The 13732-nt window shown below is 51.7% G+C and overlaps 6 protein-coding genes across 6 annotated transcripts; 3 read left to right on the top strand and 3 right to left on the bottom strand.

The window, feature by feature from the left end:
• Positions 1-442: 442 nt before the first annotated feature.
• Positions 443-2222, bottom strand: DACRYDRAFT_14568 (uncharacterized protein; the record flags this gene model as incomplete). The annotated part of the gene is made up of 2 exons (XM_040771044.1): positions 443-1894; positions 1947-2222. The coding sequence occupies 2 exons, from the start codon at positions 2220-2222 to the stop codon at positions 443-445; spliced, it is 1728 nt and encodes a 575-aa protein (XP_040630322.1).
• Positions 2223-3254: 1032 nt separating this feature from the next.
• On the bottom strand, positions 3255-4376 carry DACRYDRAFT_105589 (uncharacterized protein; the record flags this gene model as incomplete). The annotated part of the gene is made up of 1 exon (XM_040768114.1): positions 3255-4376. One exon carries the CDS (start codon positions 4374-4376, stop codon positions 3255-3257), a length of 1122 nt encoding a protein of 373 aa, XP_040630321.1.
• Positions 4377-5365: 989 nt separating this feature from the next.
• On the top strand, positions 5366-5647 carry DACRYDRAFT_37039 (uncharacterized protein; the record flags this gene model as incomplete). Its single annotated transcript, XM_040774421.1, has 1 exon — positions 5366-5647. A coding segment is annotated over one exon (282 nt), but the record flags the coding sequence as incomplete, so codon positions are not given.
• Positions 5648-6132: 485 nt separating this feature from the next.
• On the bottom strand, positions 6133-8965 carry DACRYDRAFT_114833 (DNA repair protein SNF2 family; the record flags this gene model as incomplete). The annotated part of the gene is made up of 8 exons (XM_040769886.1): positions 6133-6241; positions 6289-6616; positions 6666-6937; positions 6983-7322; positions 7374-7670; positions 7719-7949; positions 8001-8208; positions 8255-8965. The coding sequence occupies 8 exons, from the start codon at positions 8963-8965 to the stop codon at positions 6133-6135; spliced, it is 2496 nt and encodes an 831-aa protein (XP_040630319.1).
• A 1237-nt stretch (positions 8966-10202) lies between these two features.
• DACRYDRAFT_49842 (hydroxysteroid dehydrogenase) lies at positions 10203-10982 on the top strand (the record flags this gene model as incomplete). Its single annotated transcript, XM_040774943.1, has 1 exon — positions 10203-10982. One exon carries the CDS (start codon positions 10203-10205, stop codon positions 10980-10982), a length of 780 nt encoding a protein of 259 aa, XP_040630318.1.
• A 429-nt stretch (positions 10983-11411) lies between these two features.
• Positions 11412-13404, top strand: DACRYDRAFT_105585 (uncharacterized protein; the record flags this gene model as incomplete). The annotated part of the gene is made up of 10 exons (XM_040768113.1): positions 11412-11513; positions 11554-11693; positions 11742-11945; positions 12141-12243; positions 12291-12336; positions 12403-12506; positions 12551-12635; positions 12684-12757; positions 12802-13043; positions 13092-13404. 10 exons carry the CDS (start codon positions 11412-11414, stop codon positions 13402-13404), a joined length of 1413 nt encoding a protein of 470 aa, XP_040630317.1.
• Between the last annotated feature and the right edge of the window lie 328 nt (positions 13405-13732).

Here is a 13732-nt window from a genome sequence, read left to right as displayed (position 1 = left end):
GAAGCCAGACAGGATCTCGTCCTACATCTAAACGGCTCCCTATGACAGGGAAGAATCAACTGCCTCGGCTCTGATCCCCGATAACTTCGACTGGTGCGATTCTGATGGGTTCCGAGTCGGACGGCGGTTTGCAAGTATTTCAGCAGGATCACCTCCTCAGCATCGAGATACGAGGAAAGGAATGCTTATTGCGGTAGCTTGGGTCTTCGTATGAGGAGATGCACGCTAACTCCAGGTGTGTATCACGACAATTTCTGCACTCTGGATCAGGTTATTGAGATGTGCATATACATATGAACATTATCAAAGAGGATTAAAAAAGGTAGTACGACCTAGAGACAAGAATGCGGCAATTCGGTATTATACCTATAGTGCTAGATTTCCCCGTACCGTTCTCCGAACAGCATCCACCTAAGCTCTCCTACGTCACCTCTACTCCACTTCAATGGATGTACAGCGTCCGAGGAAACTCGACCCTCATCACAGCTCTTGTCAACCTCCCACCATTCCGCAGTCTCTCTAACATCTTCCCCAATGGTTTCCACACTTCCAGATCCCCCTCGTCCGGTTCCCAGCCAAAATCGGCGTTCGGCCATACAGCTAGCAAGAATCGACCTTTCTCCAGCACGTCCCATAGCCGGCCTTTGTCCACCCTAATCTCCTTCAGGTTCGCGCACGGACGAGGGTAGGGAATCGGGATAGGCGGCATAGCGTTGAGGAAAGATATGTGGATCGTTTCCAGCTTGGGGCAGCCTTGGGCCAGGGGCGCCAGTGTACCCCCGAACGTGAGCCGGTTTGGATTCAGGATTCCAGACCCTTCATGGCTACCCTGAACCCAGGTCACCCCGAGATGTCGCAGCTCCGGCCAGGCAGCGGCGAGCAGGACCATGTCCTCATCCGTGATATCCAGGGAGCGATTGTCCGCTGTTGGGCCGAGGTTCAGGGACAGTTTGAAGGTTTGCAGTTTGGAGAATCGAGTGAGTGGGTGAAATATACAGTAAGGGACGGGCTCGAGTGGTTGAAGAACCAAGTTCACCTCAGGGTGGGAAAAGGTTATCGTGAGAGACAAGAGGTCAGGGCAGGGAAGGGCACTGATGGCGCGGACGATCTCCGATAGTACTTGGGAGAAGGTGTTGGGCACAGGGGGAGGTTGGCTAGCAAGAGATCCGTGTGTCCCTCTGAACCGTGGGTGACAGCTGCAGTCGATGTTGATTATGACTTCCTGGAGGGATGAGGTGCACGCACGCAACGCGACCAACGCTGCTGTCTTCTCTGACAACCCGATGGCCACGCGTCGCAAACAGGGGAACGACATGACGGGAAGCGTACATGGTTCCTGTTGTTTGTCGCCAGAGGCAGGCACTGACCACACGGATAGGTCCTCCAGTGCAGGGTACATAGTCGATATCTCCAGAATCTGCATTGGTTTTATCATGATCGCGCTGTGTCTTGACCCTAAGCTGAAGCACCGTACATTCGAAGTCGCCTCCACCAGTGTTCGCAAAAGTACTGCGTCAGCATGAGGAGGGAGTATCGGGACCTCGAGCCGCACCAGCCTCGGACACTTATATTTCAGACCGGAACATAGTAACATAAATCCCTCGTCCCAGACAGAAGCCATAGATGGGGCTGGATAGAACTGGACGCAGAGGGTGCGCAATGTGATCCGCAATGCCGCCGAGAGTGTAGCGAATGAGATCTCGCTGTCCACGTCGAATGTCAGTTGCTGCAGCATTGGAAACAGGTCGACATGACGCTGGCCGGCTTGGATGAGTACGTCATGAAAGTGATAATATGTCACGCCCCTATGACGTGCGAGGGTGCGAGAGGTATTCAAGATCCGGATGTGTCGAGAGTACAAGAGGAGCCTGTCCCATCCACCTTTGGCGAGAATCTGTACATGAAATTTCAGAGGCGATGAGTCACCAGATATATACATTCCTTACAGGTGACGTAGCCGCATCGACCAGGTGGTGACAGAGACGGACGAGCTGTGGAAGAGCCGGCCTCCTCCAAATGTGAGCAAGCCCACTGGCAAAGTTCTTCTTTCTCGTGAGCACCAAGGACAACATGTCTGCCGAGGAGTCGTCTCTATCGCACATGTCCAGTTCCTCATATACCAGCGATATGAGTTCTTCGATCTCCCAGAATCGGTGCATCGTAGCGAGAGATGGGATCGACTCCGTTGACTTCGTAATCCTAGTCCTCTTCTTGGGTGGCATGAAAAAGTCGGGAGGTGGAGAAGAAAAGATTTGCGTCCATTACCTCCTCGCGTCTTGATGTATTACTACAGTGATGGTCACAAACCATCATTCCCGGGTCTGGCCTTCTACCTCTTTCACCGACATTGAGGACCAAGACATGAAAGCACTTCCTGAAAGTCTACACCTGAAGGCCATTTGCCGCATATCAATCACGATTCTTCGTGGGAAGCGTTGTTATATGAAACTAGTCGTTGTAGTGTAGTCGTTCATTGTCGCCGCGCGCCTGTCCCCTTACGTATCCGTGGTCGACTCATGATGTGATTAGGTTCCGTAACATAGTGCATGCTTTGCGGTTCACGCACATTAATGATGGAAATTGGTGCACATGCTTGTCGCACTCTGATGCATTCAGGAAAAAGGAGGCCTATTATATGTAGACAAATGCGCGAATGGGGCTTCGGTTGACCGAGAGCTTTGTACTAGTGAAGTAAATATAATAAGTATGTTACCTTAAATGTTTTCAACGACCATAGACATGAACAACAGAATGTACATTCTGTTGAATAAGGGCAGGAGAAAAAACGATTTCTCGAGGCCTGAAACAGTTGAGCAACAGTCGACATGTCGCAGGAGTCGGTTATCGGCACCAGCCTAGAACAACGGACCTGCGATTGGGCATCGCGGAGGGCCTTCCAATCGACCTAACAGGCCCCGTCAGGTTGCTAGCCCCCGCTCCTCAGTTTCCCCGGCGGTTCAACAAGAGACAACGGCTCTAGGAAATACGGTAGCGAGGAACTCGGTTATCTGCGTCCTGTTCCCAGAATGCCGCATGTCCACTCGCAACGCCCGAAGAGCATGGGATGGTACCGGCCATGGATTCCTGATAGGTTCAGTGGTGTTAAGATAGGACAGATGGAGCGTCTCGAGTTGTTTACACGCTGCTATATGGGTAAGGGTGTCGCCAAACATTAGCCTCTCAGGCAACAATACGCCCCTGGACGGAGCCTCGGCCCGCGGCCACCATGTCACTTCAAGATGTCGCAACTTTGGCTATGCCCTCGGAACCAAACTGAAGTCTTCGTCTCTGATATCCAACAGTAGCCCTTCTGCGAAGGTAGCTCGGAAGTGTAGGGTCAGGCAAAATTTTGAGATATGGTGGAAGTGTTGAAGAAGAGGTTTCATGTTGTCGCCGAAGGAGACGACGTTGGACAATTTCGAAATGCGGGCAGTAGCACCTAAGCGTGGGTGGTGGACTTCCAGAGAAAGTTCATCCAGGTGTATGCTAGAAAGGGAGCAGATAGCCGTGGTAACCTCCAATAACCGACTTTGGAAGGACCCATCCACGTCGTTCTTCATGTCGAACGAGCCCCGGTTGTAAGGACGATGACTATAGGAATACTCGCCAATCTCCACACGAAGATTTTGGAGGGGTGACATTGCGCAGGCCGAGAGCGCAGTGACGACGGCGGTTCTCCCAAGGGAGCGGATGCATAGGCTGCGCAAACAGGGGAAGGAAGCTCTTGGCTGGGCACGCAGTTGTGCTATCGCCTCTGAGGAGTTGTCGCAGAAGACCACGGAGAGTGCTTCCAGTCCTACATGGACAGCTGATGAGGTCGTAAAGACACCAGGATAAAGACCACTCGAAGACCACGGTGGGAGCAGGTGCAAGGCCTTGACCTTCGGCGTAGCAAGCATTAGCCCTTTCAAAAGTCGCGCCTGCTTCGGAAACTCATCGGGCATATTTCGAACCACCAGTTCCGTGATATTGGGGCACTTCGCTCCAAGAATGGAAGGGAATTCCAACAGTTGGTCAAGCGAAGGGAAAAACTTGACTTGCTGGCTGCGATCATGGTAGGAGAAAAACGAAATATCGAGGATCTGCAGTTTCTCGGACAACAAATCGGGGAGGATCTTCAACATTCGGTCGCCTTTGACGTCGAATGCGAGCTGCCGTAAGCTGGGAAATGCGATCGTCAAATTCCGTTGCTCATAGTCCATAATGGCACCAAAACAAGCGAGCGTGGTGGTTTGACTAGCCTGTTTGACCAGGTCACGAGTGAGCAACAGGGTACGAATGTGGAAGGAATATAATTGGAATCTTTCCCAGCTCCGGTTGCAAAACTTCTGCGCAATGAAGAACGGCTCAGGTTTGCTCGTGGCACATTGGAACATAAGGAACATACCATCGATATTATAGGACCGAAGAAAACACTGCAAAGGTGGCAGACCATACGGGGGCCAACAGTTCTCCAGATTCGGCGCAGCCCAACTTCAAATTTCTTCTTGCTGGTGAGAGAGAGAGCAACAGCATCATTAAGATCCAGGTATCCGTAGACCACAGACAGCAGCTCAGGAATTTCCCAGATGGGGTGCGATATAGGTGGAAGGTTCGAATGATCAGAACAGTAACGACCACTGGCACCGGAAATTGGCATGATAGCACGCGATTGAGGGGGATTAGGGAGAGGGGCGGACTCGATCTCAAGAAGGTCAATCAATGGCCATCAGGAATTAGGACGAACTCAGAATGATTCTAACTGATGCACAGAGGGCACTAACCTAGAAGGCCAAAAAGAATAATATGTAGACTTGGTGATTAGGTTCTATGTTGCTCTGAGTAAAAGTGTCGGACACTAAGTTGAGCATATACAGGTCTCACGAGTGTTGGTGGTAAAGAGCAGTGTCGGAAGGGACGCGCGTTACTGCCCTTGTTGCTATCGGAACTACCAGCTCCGCACTACCTCATCGACTCCCCAAACCGACAAATGACTGACAAATTGCAACCTTTTGGCCTTTCCGGCACTGTATATCGTAAAGACCGCTCTGAGGAGACCGCCTGGGTCCCTTCCGGCTCTCGCAATAAGAAAGGAGGCAGTAGGGCGTCTTCACGTGAGCCTTCGAGGGCTACGACGCCCCAACCACCCCAGGCAAGCTCTGGCTCGAGAACGACGACGACACAGAGAGTACCAGCAGGATCGCTTACTTCTGATCTGCTGACGCGACCTCGCCCATCATCACAGCATGGCAGGCAGAGCAATCCCCCTTCTGGCTCCTCGACTCCCAAAGCGTCTGCACCATCCCCCGAAGTCAAGGGTCTTCTCAGTCTCATCGAATCCCTACAAGCGCTTGACGCTCGCTCACCAGGCACGACAGAAAATCCTTGCTTCTGTCTCGCCCAAACTCACAACCTCTCCCCCTACGTGCCGATTTGCTTTCACTGCGGAATGATCATGTGCGAGCTGCAACCGCCCTCGAGCCTGTGCCCGAGTTGTGGGGAATCCCTGATCACACAAGGGCAGCGGCAAGCTCTGCTGGTGCGACTCGACGAGGATATGTCTGCTGTGCTAGATGGGGAGGAGCGGGAGCGTCAGAGGCGAGAGGAGGATGAGAGACAGCGGTTGTTGGTGGAGAGCGGGGGGGGTGCGTTCCCTACTCTTACTGGCCGACCTGCGCCCGTTCCCCAAGCACCACCAGCAGACCGCAAGGTCATCACGCTGGGAAAAGGGAGGAAAGGTCCAACAATTGTCACCATGAAGACTGTTGCAAGAGCTCCCCAGGAGACTAAGCAGCCAGAAGAGCCCAAGCAGCCAGAGATTCCCCGCATTTCAAGACCAGGAAAACAGCCTCTACCTTCAGCGAATAAGTTGAAGGAGCTGGAGACACGACCTTGGGCAAACCTCTGGATTAGGGAGGGGGAACGGCCAGTGTACGTGCCGCCACTGAAACTGATCGACGACAAAAAGGGAGCGGAGGGAGAGCAAAAGAAGAGTAGGAGACGACGAAGAGGGGGAGGAAAGGCGGACGGGAAGGAGAACACAGACGCTGGCCAATCGAAGAGCGAGACGCCTCTGGCAACGACGTCAGGCACATCATGACATTCAAACAAATGATTGATGCAATGTATGTTGTATAATAATACAAAGTCCGTCTAGTGACTAATGTATTGGAATACAGTGGATACCTGCGGTTCACCACACTCGGCTCTCAGCAAGTCATCATGCAATTTCGTCAGTTCCGCGTTCTGATAGTGATTCCAACTAGAAACATTATGAGCCAACGCCAAAGCATGGAATATGTTACCCACGTGCTGGCATCACCATACAAAAGTGCAGGTGCCTTGATGAATTGCTTGCCTTCCTTGCACCTCTTGCATTTGAATGTATCATGCGTCTCACAATGCGTATTGTCCTTGAACAGGAATAGCTTGCGAAGGTCGTCAGCGCTGAAATGCCTCTCTGCGTCTTCCTTTTCGTCGACAACACAGGATGAGAGAGCCTGTTTCTGCGCCTGGCGCTGGAAGATCTTCTCTTCAATCGTACCGGTGGAAATGAATCGGTAGACGAAACATTCTTTCTTCTGTCCATCACGCCAAACACGCGCGAGCGCTTGCTGATCAGCAGCTGGATTCCAGTCTGGCACAGCAGTCAGCGTCTTTTTCCGAGTCAAAGAAAAGAAACTGACCAGGGTCAAACAAGATCAGTCTGTTGGCTCCAATCAAATTGATACCACATCCTCCAGCTTTTGAACTGAGCAAAAATACAAACTCTTTCCCCTCTGGATCATTGAACTGGTCGACTAATTTCTGCCGTTTCACAACTGACATCGTGCCATCAAGACGAAAAAAACCGTAGCGCTTGGATCGGCACATCTTTTCGAAGAGATCGAGTGTTTGGGTATAGTTACTGATAAGGACGATCTTGTCGTTCGTTTCGCGTTTGATTCGATCTAGGAATCTGAGGTTTGTTAGGGGGAACCAGCACCCTCGGTGGCTTACATACCTCTCAAGGACCAAGAACTTTCCGCCCCATTCACATCTCACGTCTTCCCCCATACCACGATCCCGCGCACCTCTCTCTGCCCTGCTCACCTTCGGCCCACCGTACAGCGAGTTCCCATATTCAGGAGGGAGAACCGAGTCGCAACCCGGCAAGTCTTCAGGCAGATTAAGCAGCTCGGGATGGTTGCATAATTTCTTTAGCAAGTTGATGGCTTTGAGTGGTTGGGAGCCTTGGCCGCGGAGCAATCTTTGCGTTTCAGGAGACTTGATGAAGTGTCGATAGAGTGCGAGTTGGAGAGGCGAAAGTGTGCAGAAGACGACGTGCTCGTATTTGACAGGAACTGATTCCAAGATTCAGATCAACGCCATGAAAAGGGGCTGGATGGACTCACGGTATTTGGACAATAGGTCATTGGTCCTGCGAATGATAAACTTACTAACGCGTTCAGCGAGCTCCTTGAGCTTTGCCTCGCTGTTCTCCTTCTCCTTGTCTGTCGCATCGGCATCCCGTCCGCGTAGGATCGCAAGCTCGAAGTTCTTCCGAAACTCCATCCTGGAGCCGAGGTAGTCGGGGTTCGCAAAGTTGAGCAGGGAGAAGTACTCGGATAAATCATTTTGGATGGGAGTCCCGGAGAGGATCACACGACGTTGTACTTTAAGACCGTTCAATGCTTGGAATGTTAAGGAATCTATGCAAACGTTAGTGCGGTTCCTTCCTGTTGGCGCATACAGTGCACCTGAATTCTTCAAACGATGGCCTTCATCACATAGCAACAAGCCAATCTCGCAGTTCATAAGCTCAGCACAGAGCGTCCGCAGTGTTTCATATGAAACAATCATCACGGGCTGAGTGACATTCCGACCCCCTGCAGCAACCCAGCGCTTGACAGACTCGATGAGCTCTGCCTTCGTACCCTTGTTATCGACGGACAAAATTCCCGGGGCACCATCTTTACCGAGCCATTTGACTGGCCATGACATCAGCCTAAATAATATGCAGTTGGTGGAAAGGATCGCACCTAATTCATTACCCCAATTCTTGACTAGTGACGAGGGGCACGCTATAATCGCTTTATCTATTGTCGGCTTTTGAGCCCGCGGCGATTGCTTGAGTAAAGTATGCATCAATGCAATGCACTGGAGAGTCTTTCCAAGACCCATCTCGTCGGCCATGATACAGCCATACGCGTTTTCGACGATGGCCCCAGTGGTACATTTATACAGAAACTGCTGGGCATCAGTCTGTGCACCACTTAGGCTCATATATACGCACCTTGACACCTTCAACCTGATGGGGTCGCAACACCTTCCCCAGCACAGGATCGATCACAACTGGAACCTTGTCTTCCTTCTTCTTCTCCTCTCCAGGCATCTTGAGCCCGAGTACTTCTCTCAAGCTCTTCCCATGAATATTCAAGAGCCCATCCTCCTTACTCTTTTCCTCTGCCTCTTTCTCTTGTCGCACCTTCTCCTCAGCAGCTAAACGCTCGCGCCGCTCTTCGTCTGTTTCCCGGTCGTCCACCGTCGGGTCGTACAAGACGATCGCATGATCAGACATGGGGTCGTGTAGGGGCCTAGGCGGGATCGTCTTCGGCGTGAGCAGCCCCAGTGCAGCACGTGAAGCTATAGTGGGCACAAGCTCTCCCTGAGAATTGAATAGTTTGGGGATGGTGAAGCTTCTGCTGAGCACTTGCACTCGGGACCCAGAAAGCTCGAACGTCGCATAAAGTCGGTTGATATTCCTCACGATGATCTCCCCATCCTCGTCAAACACCGGATCGTTCTCCTTCCCCTTAACCGCTTTCGGTTTCTTGCGCTTGCGTGCATCATCAGAGTCTGAATCACTGCCTGCAGACTCTTTGTATGAGACGCGTTTGCGTTTGCGGGCTGGCTTGGATGCGCCGACGGAGGGGAGAGCAGAGGACGGTGTACGAAATGGCTTGCGTAAAGATGTTGCAGTCGGGGCAGCAGGACGTTTGTACATATTCTTTTCGGAGGATTGTTGTCAGGCGTCGAATTGAAGAGAGATGATCGTCCCGCGAGGGAGACAGACGGGTTGTCACTGCCAGAAGAGGGACGCGCCCGACATGCTGACTGTGCACGCGGATGATTTCTTTTGACACGTGACTAAAAGCGGGAGCAAAAAGTTTGCTAGAAAAATCCGAGTGCAAGTCGACATCCTACCTCTCTATCCCCCTGTCCTTACTCCTCTGTCCTCCACTGGCAATGACAATATCTGATATTGTACCCTGTCAGCGTATCCATCCAAGTTCTGTCTCTCTATGTGAAGGATTCCATCCTCTATCGTTTTCTATGTTGGCCTCTTTCTGCCCGCGCAGCCATCCTCCCACACTGCAGCGGTTCTGGTGAACGGCCCATATCAAACCACCTCCGTGCCGTTTTAAACTGGCGGAGCGGAGAAGACTGTTATCTTACACCGATTCGTTTTGATATCGTAGGTGGACGAGTCGTTTTAACTCGGTCGGACATCGTACTGTGGTCCTATCTCTCACCTTGTCGTTAGTGATTGTTCAGACTTGTAATCCGGCACGAGTATCCATCCCCTGGTATCAATCAGAATAACGTCATCCATCCATGCATCTTCCCCGCGAGTAACACCGCAGGTTGATCCACGACGACACATCGTTTGATTTTCTCCACTCCCATCAGCCATCCATGACATCATGAAGACCCAGACCCTTGCTATCCCACAACCGCCGCGCTCTATTTCTTGCACACTAGTTGCCCGGCCATACGACTCTCCTCTTGCGCGAAGGCGGCGTGCCCTCCGTCAGCTCCGTTGTGGAGCAGCAATTTACTCATGGGGCGACGCACTTACGACACCTTCGATCTAGAGAGGTTGGTGCATGTTCCTGGGCAGGCTGATGTGACAGGCGGTTCGGCTTCACGCTGAAAAACTAAAGGTGGGTGAGTCCTCGCTGATCTCTGTAGGATGAAAACTCTAATATATTCCTCTTCGAAGCTGGAATCGAGCAAACGCTCCACAGTACAACATTCATGCTTACCGTGATCGGGAAAAGCGGTGCACATCTGACACGCACCATGAGGTCCTCCTACTCTATGGTGAGACCCTTCGGGTAACCGGGCAAAAACATGACACATTCGGGGCGAACTTGAGTCAGCTTACTATAAAGCCCTGGACGTGAAAGGTGCGTTTATACTCATCCAATCCCTATCTCTGCTCCACCCCATTCTTCACTATGCCAGCTACATACCCCGAGCTGAAAGGCAAGGTCGCCCTCATCACTGGCTCGAGCCGCGGGATAGGGAAAGAATACGCTCTCGCACTGGGCGCGCAGGGCGTCAACGTCGTCATCAACTACCACTCCTCAGCCGAGACGGCAGCCGCGGTCGTTGATGCCGTGAAGCAGGCCGGCGGTGACGCTATCGCGGTGCAAGGCAATGTCAGCAACGTGTCCGATATCGCTGCCTTATTCGAACAAGCAAAGAAACATTTTGGCAAGATTGACATCGTCATTTCCAATGCTGGAGTAGAGCATTTCAGTGATTTGGACAAGACGACCGAGGACGACTTCGACCGGACATTCGGTACCAACATCCGTGCGCAGTTTTTCGTCGCCCAGCAAGCATACCGACATGTGACGCACAATGGGGGAAGGGTGATTCTCACAAGCTCGATCAGCAAGGAGATGAGCATCCCCAGGCATTCGGTGTATGCGAGCAGCAAAGGAGCTGTGGAGGTCATGGTTCGGAATATGAAGGCCGACTTCGGTCCGTTGGGAGTGACGATTAACGCTGTTGCGCCTGGGGGGACGATGACGGACATGGCAGCGCAGTCGGCAAGGGACTACATTCCTGGTGGAAAGGACAAGACAGATGCGGAGATTCTCGCATTAATAAAGCGTATGTCGCCCCTTGGCAGACCTGGATACGCCAAGGATATCTCTAATGCGGTCTTGTTCCTGGTGAGCGATGAGGCCGGATGGATCAATGGGCAGACGATCCAGGTTTCGGGTTGAGAAGCGAAGATGGTTTATTTGTCAGGCAGTCGCTCGGAGTAGACTCTCAAGCCTTGTTCGGTAGTTGCACAGTTCAAGATAGACTAGTACTCTGTACGGTCGGTCAAAAGAGAAACAGAGGAAAAGGGTGGCCTACAGCCACCTACTACGTGTCAGTCCATGGATGCAATCTTACCTAAAAAGGTAAGTATGGAATCACGTAAGGAACGCTCACAATAGACAACCGCTCCGCGCACCCCTGGGCCGGAAGCGCGGAGGCAGACGCGTGGACAGAAGACACGCGCCAAGACAAATGTCGCAACTGTCTGCTCACTGTCATGTCACTCATTGTCTTAGGAAGGATCTGGTACACTTTCCCACCTGGTGCCCGATATGCCTGAATCAAGAGACGTTGTCTTGCCTCCCTTATCTGGGGGGGCAGCCCAGACCATGGTATTCGGTTCCCCGGAGAACTTCAGCACAATTTTGCAGATCGTTGCATCAGAACGCCTCGGGGCAAAGGAGCCAGCAGACTGGATGCAAGTCCATATGGTGCGAACAGTGGAACCATGCTAACTGGCGCAGATTGGAGTTCAGTGACAGGGATTGGACGTTCAGGACAACAGCAGGACTGAAAATAGGTCTGTCCTGGAACGTAGGAACTTTGAAGCTGTACGACGTGATCAAAGTGACCACATACAGGCAATGGGTACCTCGGGGTTCGAACAAGAGGTAAGTAAGTATGTGAACAGCATACACATGCATGCTTACTGGCCCAAGTTATATCGTGGTGCAAGACTATGCCAAGATGGGCTCGGCTGGCACATTGTTGAAAAAGCCGAGCATGGACGTTACACCTGATGTCAACCACGGAGCACTCGGTAGTCAGGCCCACTGGGCACAAGCTGCACCCGGCCAGTACCACCCGCCTGAACAAGAACATGTGAGAGCCAGCAAGAGATGGCTGGACGTCAGGGATGTGCTGTCAGCGGCGGCTCGTGAAGCAGCATGACGCATGAGCGTTGCCTTGGCACCGGTTGCTGTCCCTGGGTTGACGAGGCTGCCTAGGCTCTCCACTGCAGATGGACTAAATTGTAAGTGGGTGACTGATGTAAAAACTGGGTTATCTGAGTTAGTATAACGCGCTTTTGTGAGACATGGATTACTGACCCAGCACAGGTTTGCCATTGACGTGAGGGTGTGGGAAGTCAAGGAGGAGAAACAGGCGACAGACGGGAAATGGAAGAGGTCACGGGTATTGGCGATCTTGCTTGATCTGACGGTGAGCAAAATTCTCTTGACATCCGGTGTAAGACTGACCTAGCACAGGCAGAAATTTTGATTATTGCATTCGGTGCTCAGACGTTTCGCATACGTGCGCTGGAGCCGGGAAAGGTGAGGCATGTTGCTAAATTGACGCAGAATCTTATGTGTATTACAGACATACAAATTGAGTGCACACATGTTCAAGAGGCAGCAGAAGGATTCCGGCAGGTCCCGCATAAGTTCCAACTCATCCTGGAGGAGCATGCTGTGATCATGGAGGTACGTCATGTTGTTGCACGAGGCGCTGAACTGAACGAGAGCAGATCCATGACCCTAGCATCCCACGCATTTTTCTCACCTTCCGATGCCTCAACACTATTGAGAGGTTGCGGGTGTATGAGATCATTGGTAAGAAGCGCAGACATCGCGCAAGGTGAGTACTGATAGTCCTGTCAGATGTTCTTGCTGTTGTGGTTTGCGTTGGTCGGGTCATGAAAGGAGGTCCTGCGAAAACTGGGCGTGTGGAGCAAGTGAGTTGCCCAGAGCATGCCTCAACGTAACTGACATGGCGCAGGGTTTGCAGGTCACCTACACAAGCCACCGGGATGTATGGCTGGTGGACAACTCGAAGGTTGCAATCAGGCTCTGCATGTTTGACCTGTTCCAGAACATCTTCAAACAAGCTGAGAACAAGGTGATCGGAATCAAGAGTGTCGTTGTCGACATGCTGGATAGGCCTTGCTTGAAGACGCAGAAGGGATGCACGCAGTTCGTTTTTCAAGACGGGAATCCAGGGTACGAAAGGCTCATGGAATGGTGCGCATTGTGAAACAACGCGGAGTTCGTGTGACTAACTTGCGCCAGGTACAAAGACGCTGACCCAAAGGAATGGCGAACAATCACTGGGTCATTCTCAGCAGATGGGTTTCCCAAAAGTGACATCACGATACCCAATGAGACCATCATGATCAAAGTGGCGCAAGATGCCAAGCTTGGGCTGACGTCAAAGAAGACATTCAAGGTTATCACAAAGGTACTCGTAAAGAACTACAAGGATTACTTATACAAGGGTTGTCTGTATGAAGACTGCAATAAGAAAACTCCAACTCAGAAGATTGGCAATGTGTTTGTTTGCCCTATGTGTGACACACCATGCATTGCGCCAGGAATCAAGTAAGTTCGCACACTATCTGTCATCATGTATCCAACATTGTGCCAGGTTCAGATTGAACGTTGAGATTGAAGATGAAATGGGGAAACAATGGGCGAACACATTCAATGGCACATGTATGGGGCTTTTCAAGCAGTCAGCTCTGCAGATGCGTACCTGGTGAGATTCAAAAGAGGCAACCACGATGGTATCTATAACCCTGTGCAGGTGTTAGGGCAACACAGGCTGACTAAGTCTGCTCACCTAAGAGTGCCAAGAGTCTAAGCAGGCAACGAGGAAGTGGAGTACACCTGATGACTAAGACCTATCTACAGTATAGGTATCTGTGGATGAT

Source organism: Dacryopinax primogenitus, assembly GCF_000292625.1.
Source record: "Dacryopinax primogenitus strain DJM-731 SS1 chromosome Unknown DACRYscaffold_5, whole genome shotgun sequence".
Classification (NCBI taxonomy): domain Eukaryota; kingdom Fungi; phylum Basidiomycota; class Dacrymycetes; order Dacrymycetales; family Dacrymycetaceae; genus Dacryopinax; species Dacryopinax primogenitus.
Note: the sequence above shows the minus strand (reverse complement) of the source record. Positions and strands in the feature narration are given on the sequence as shown.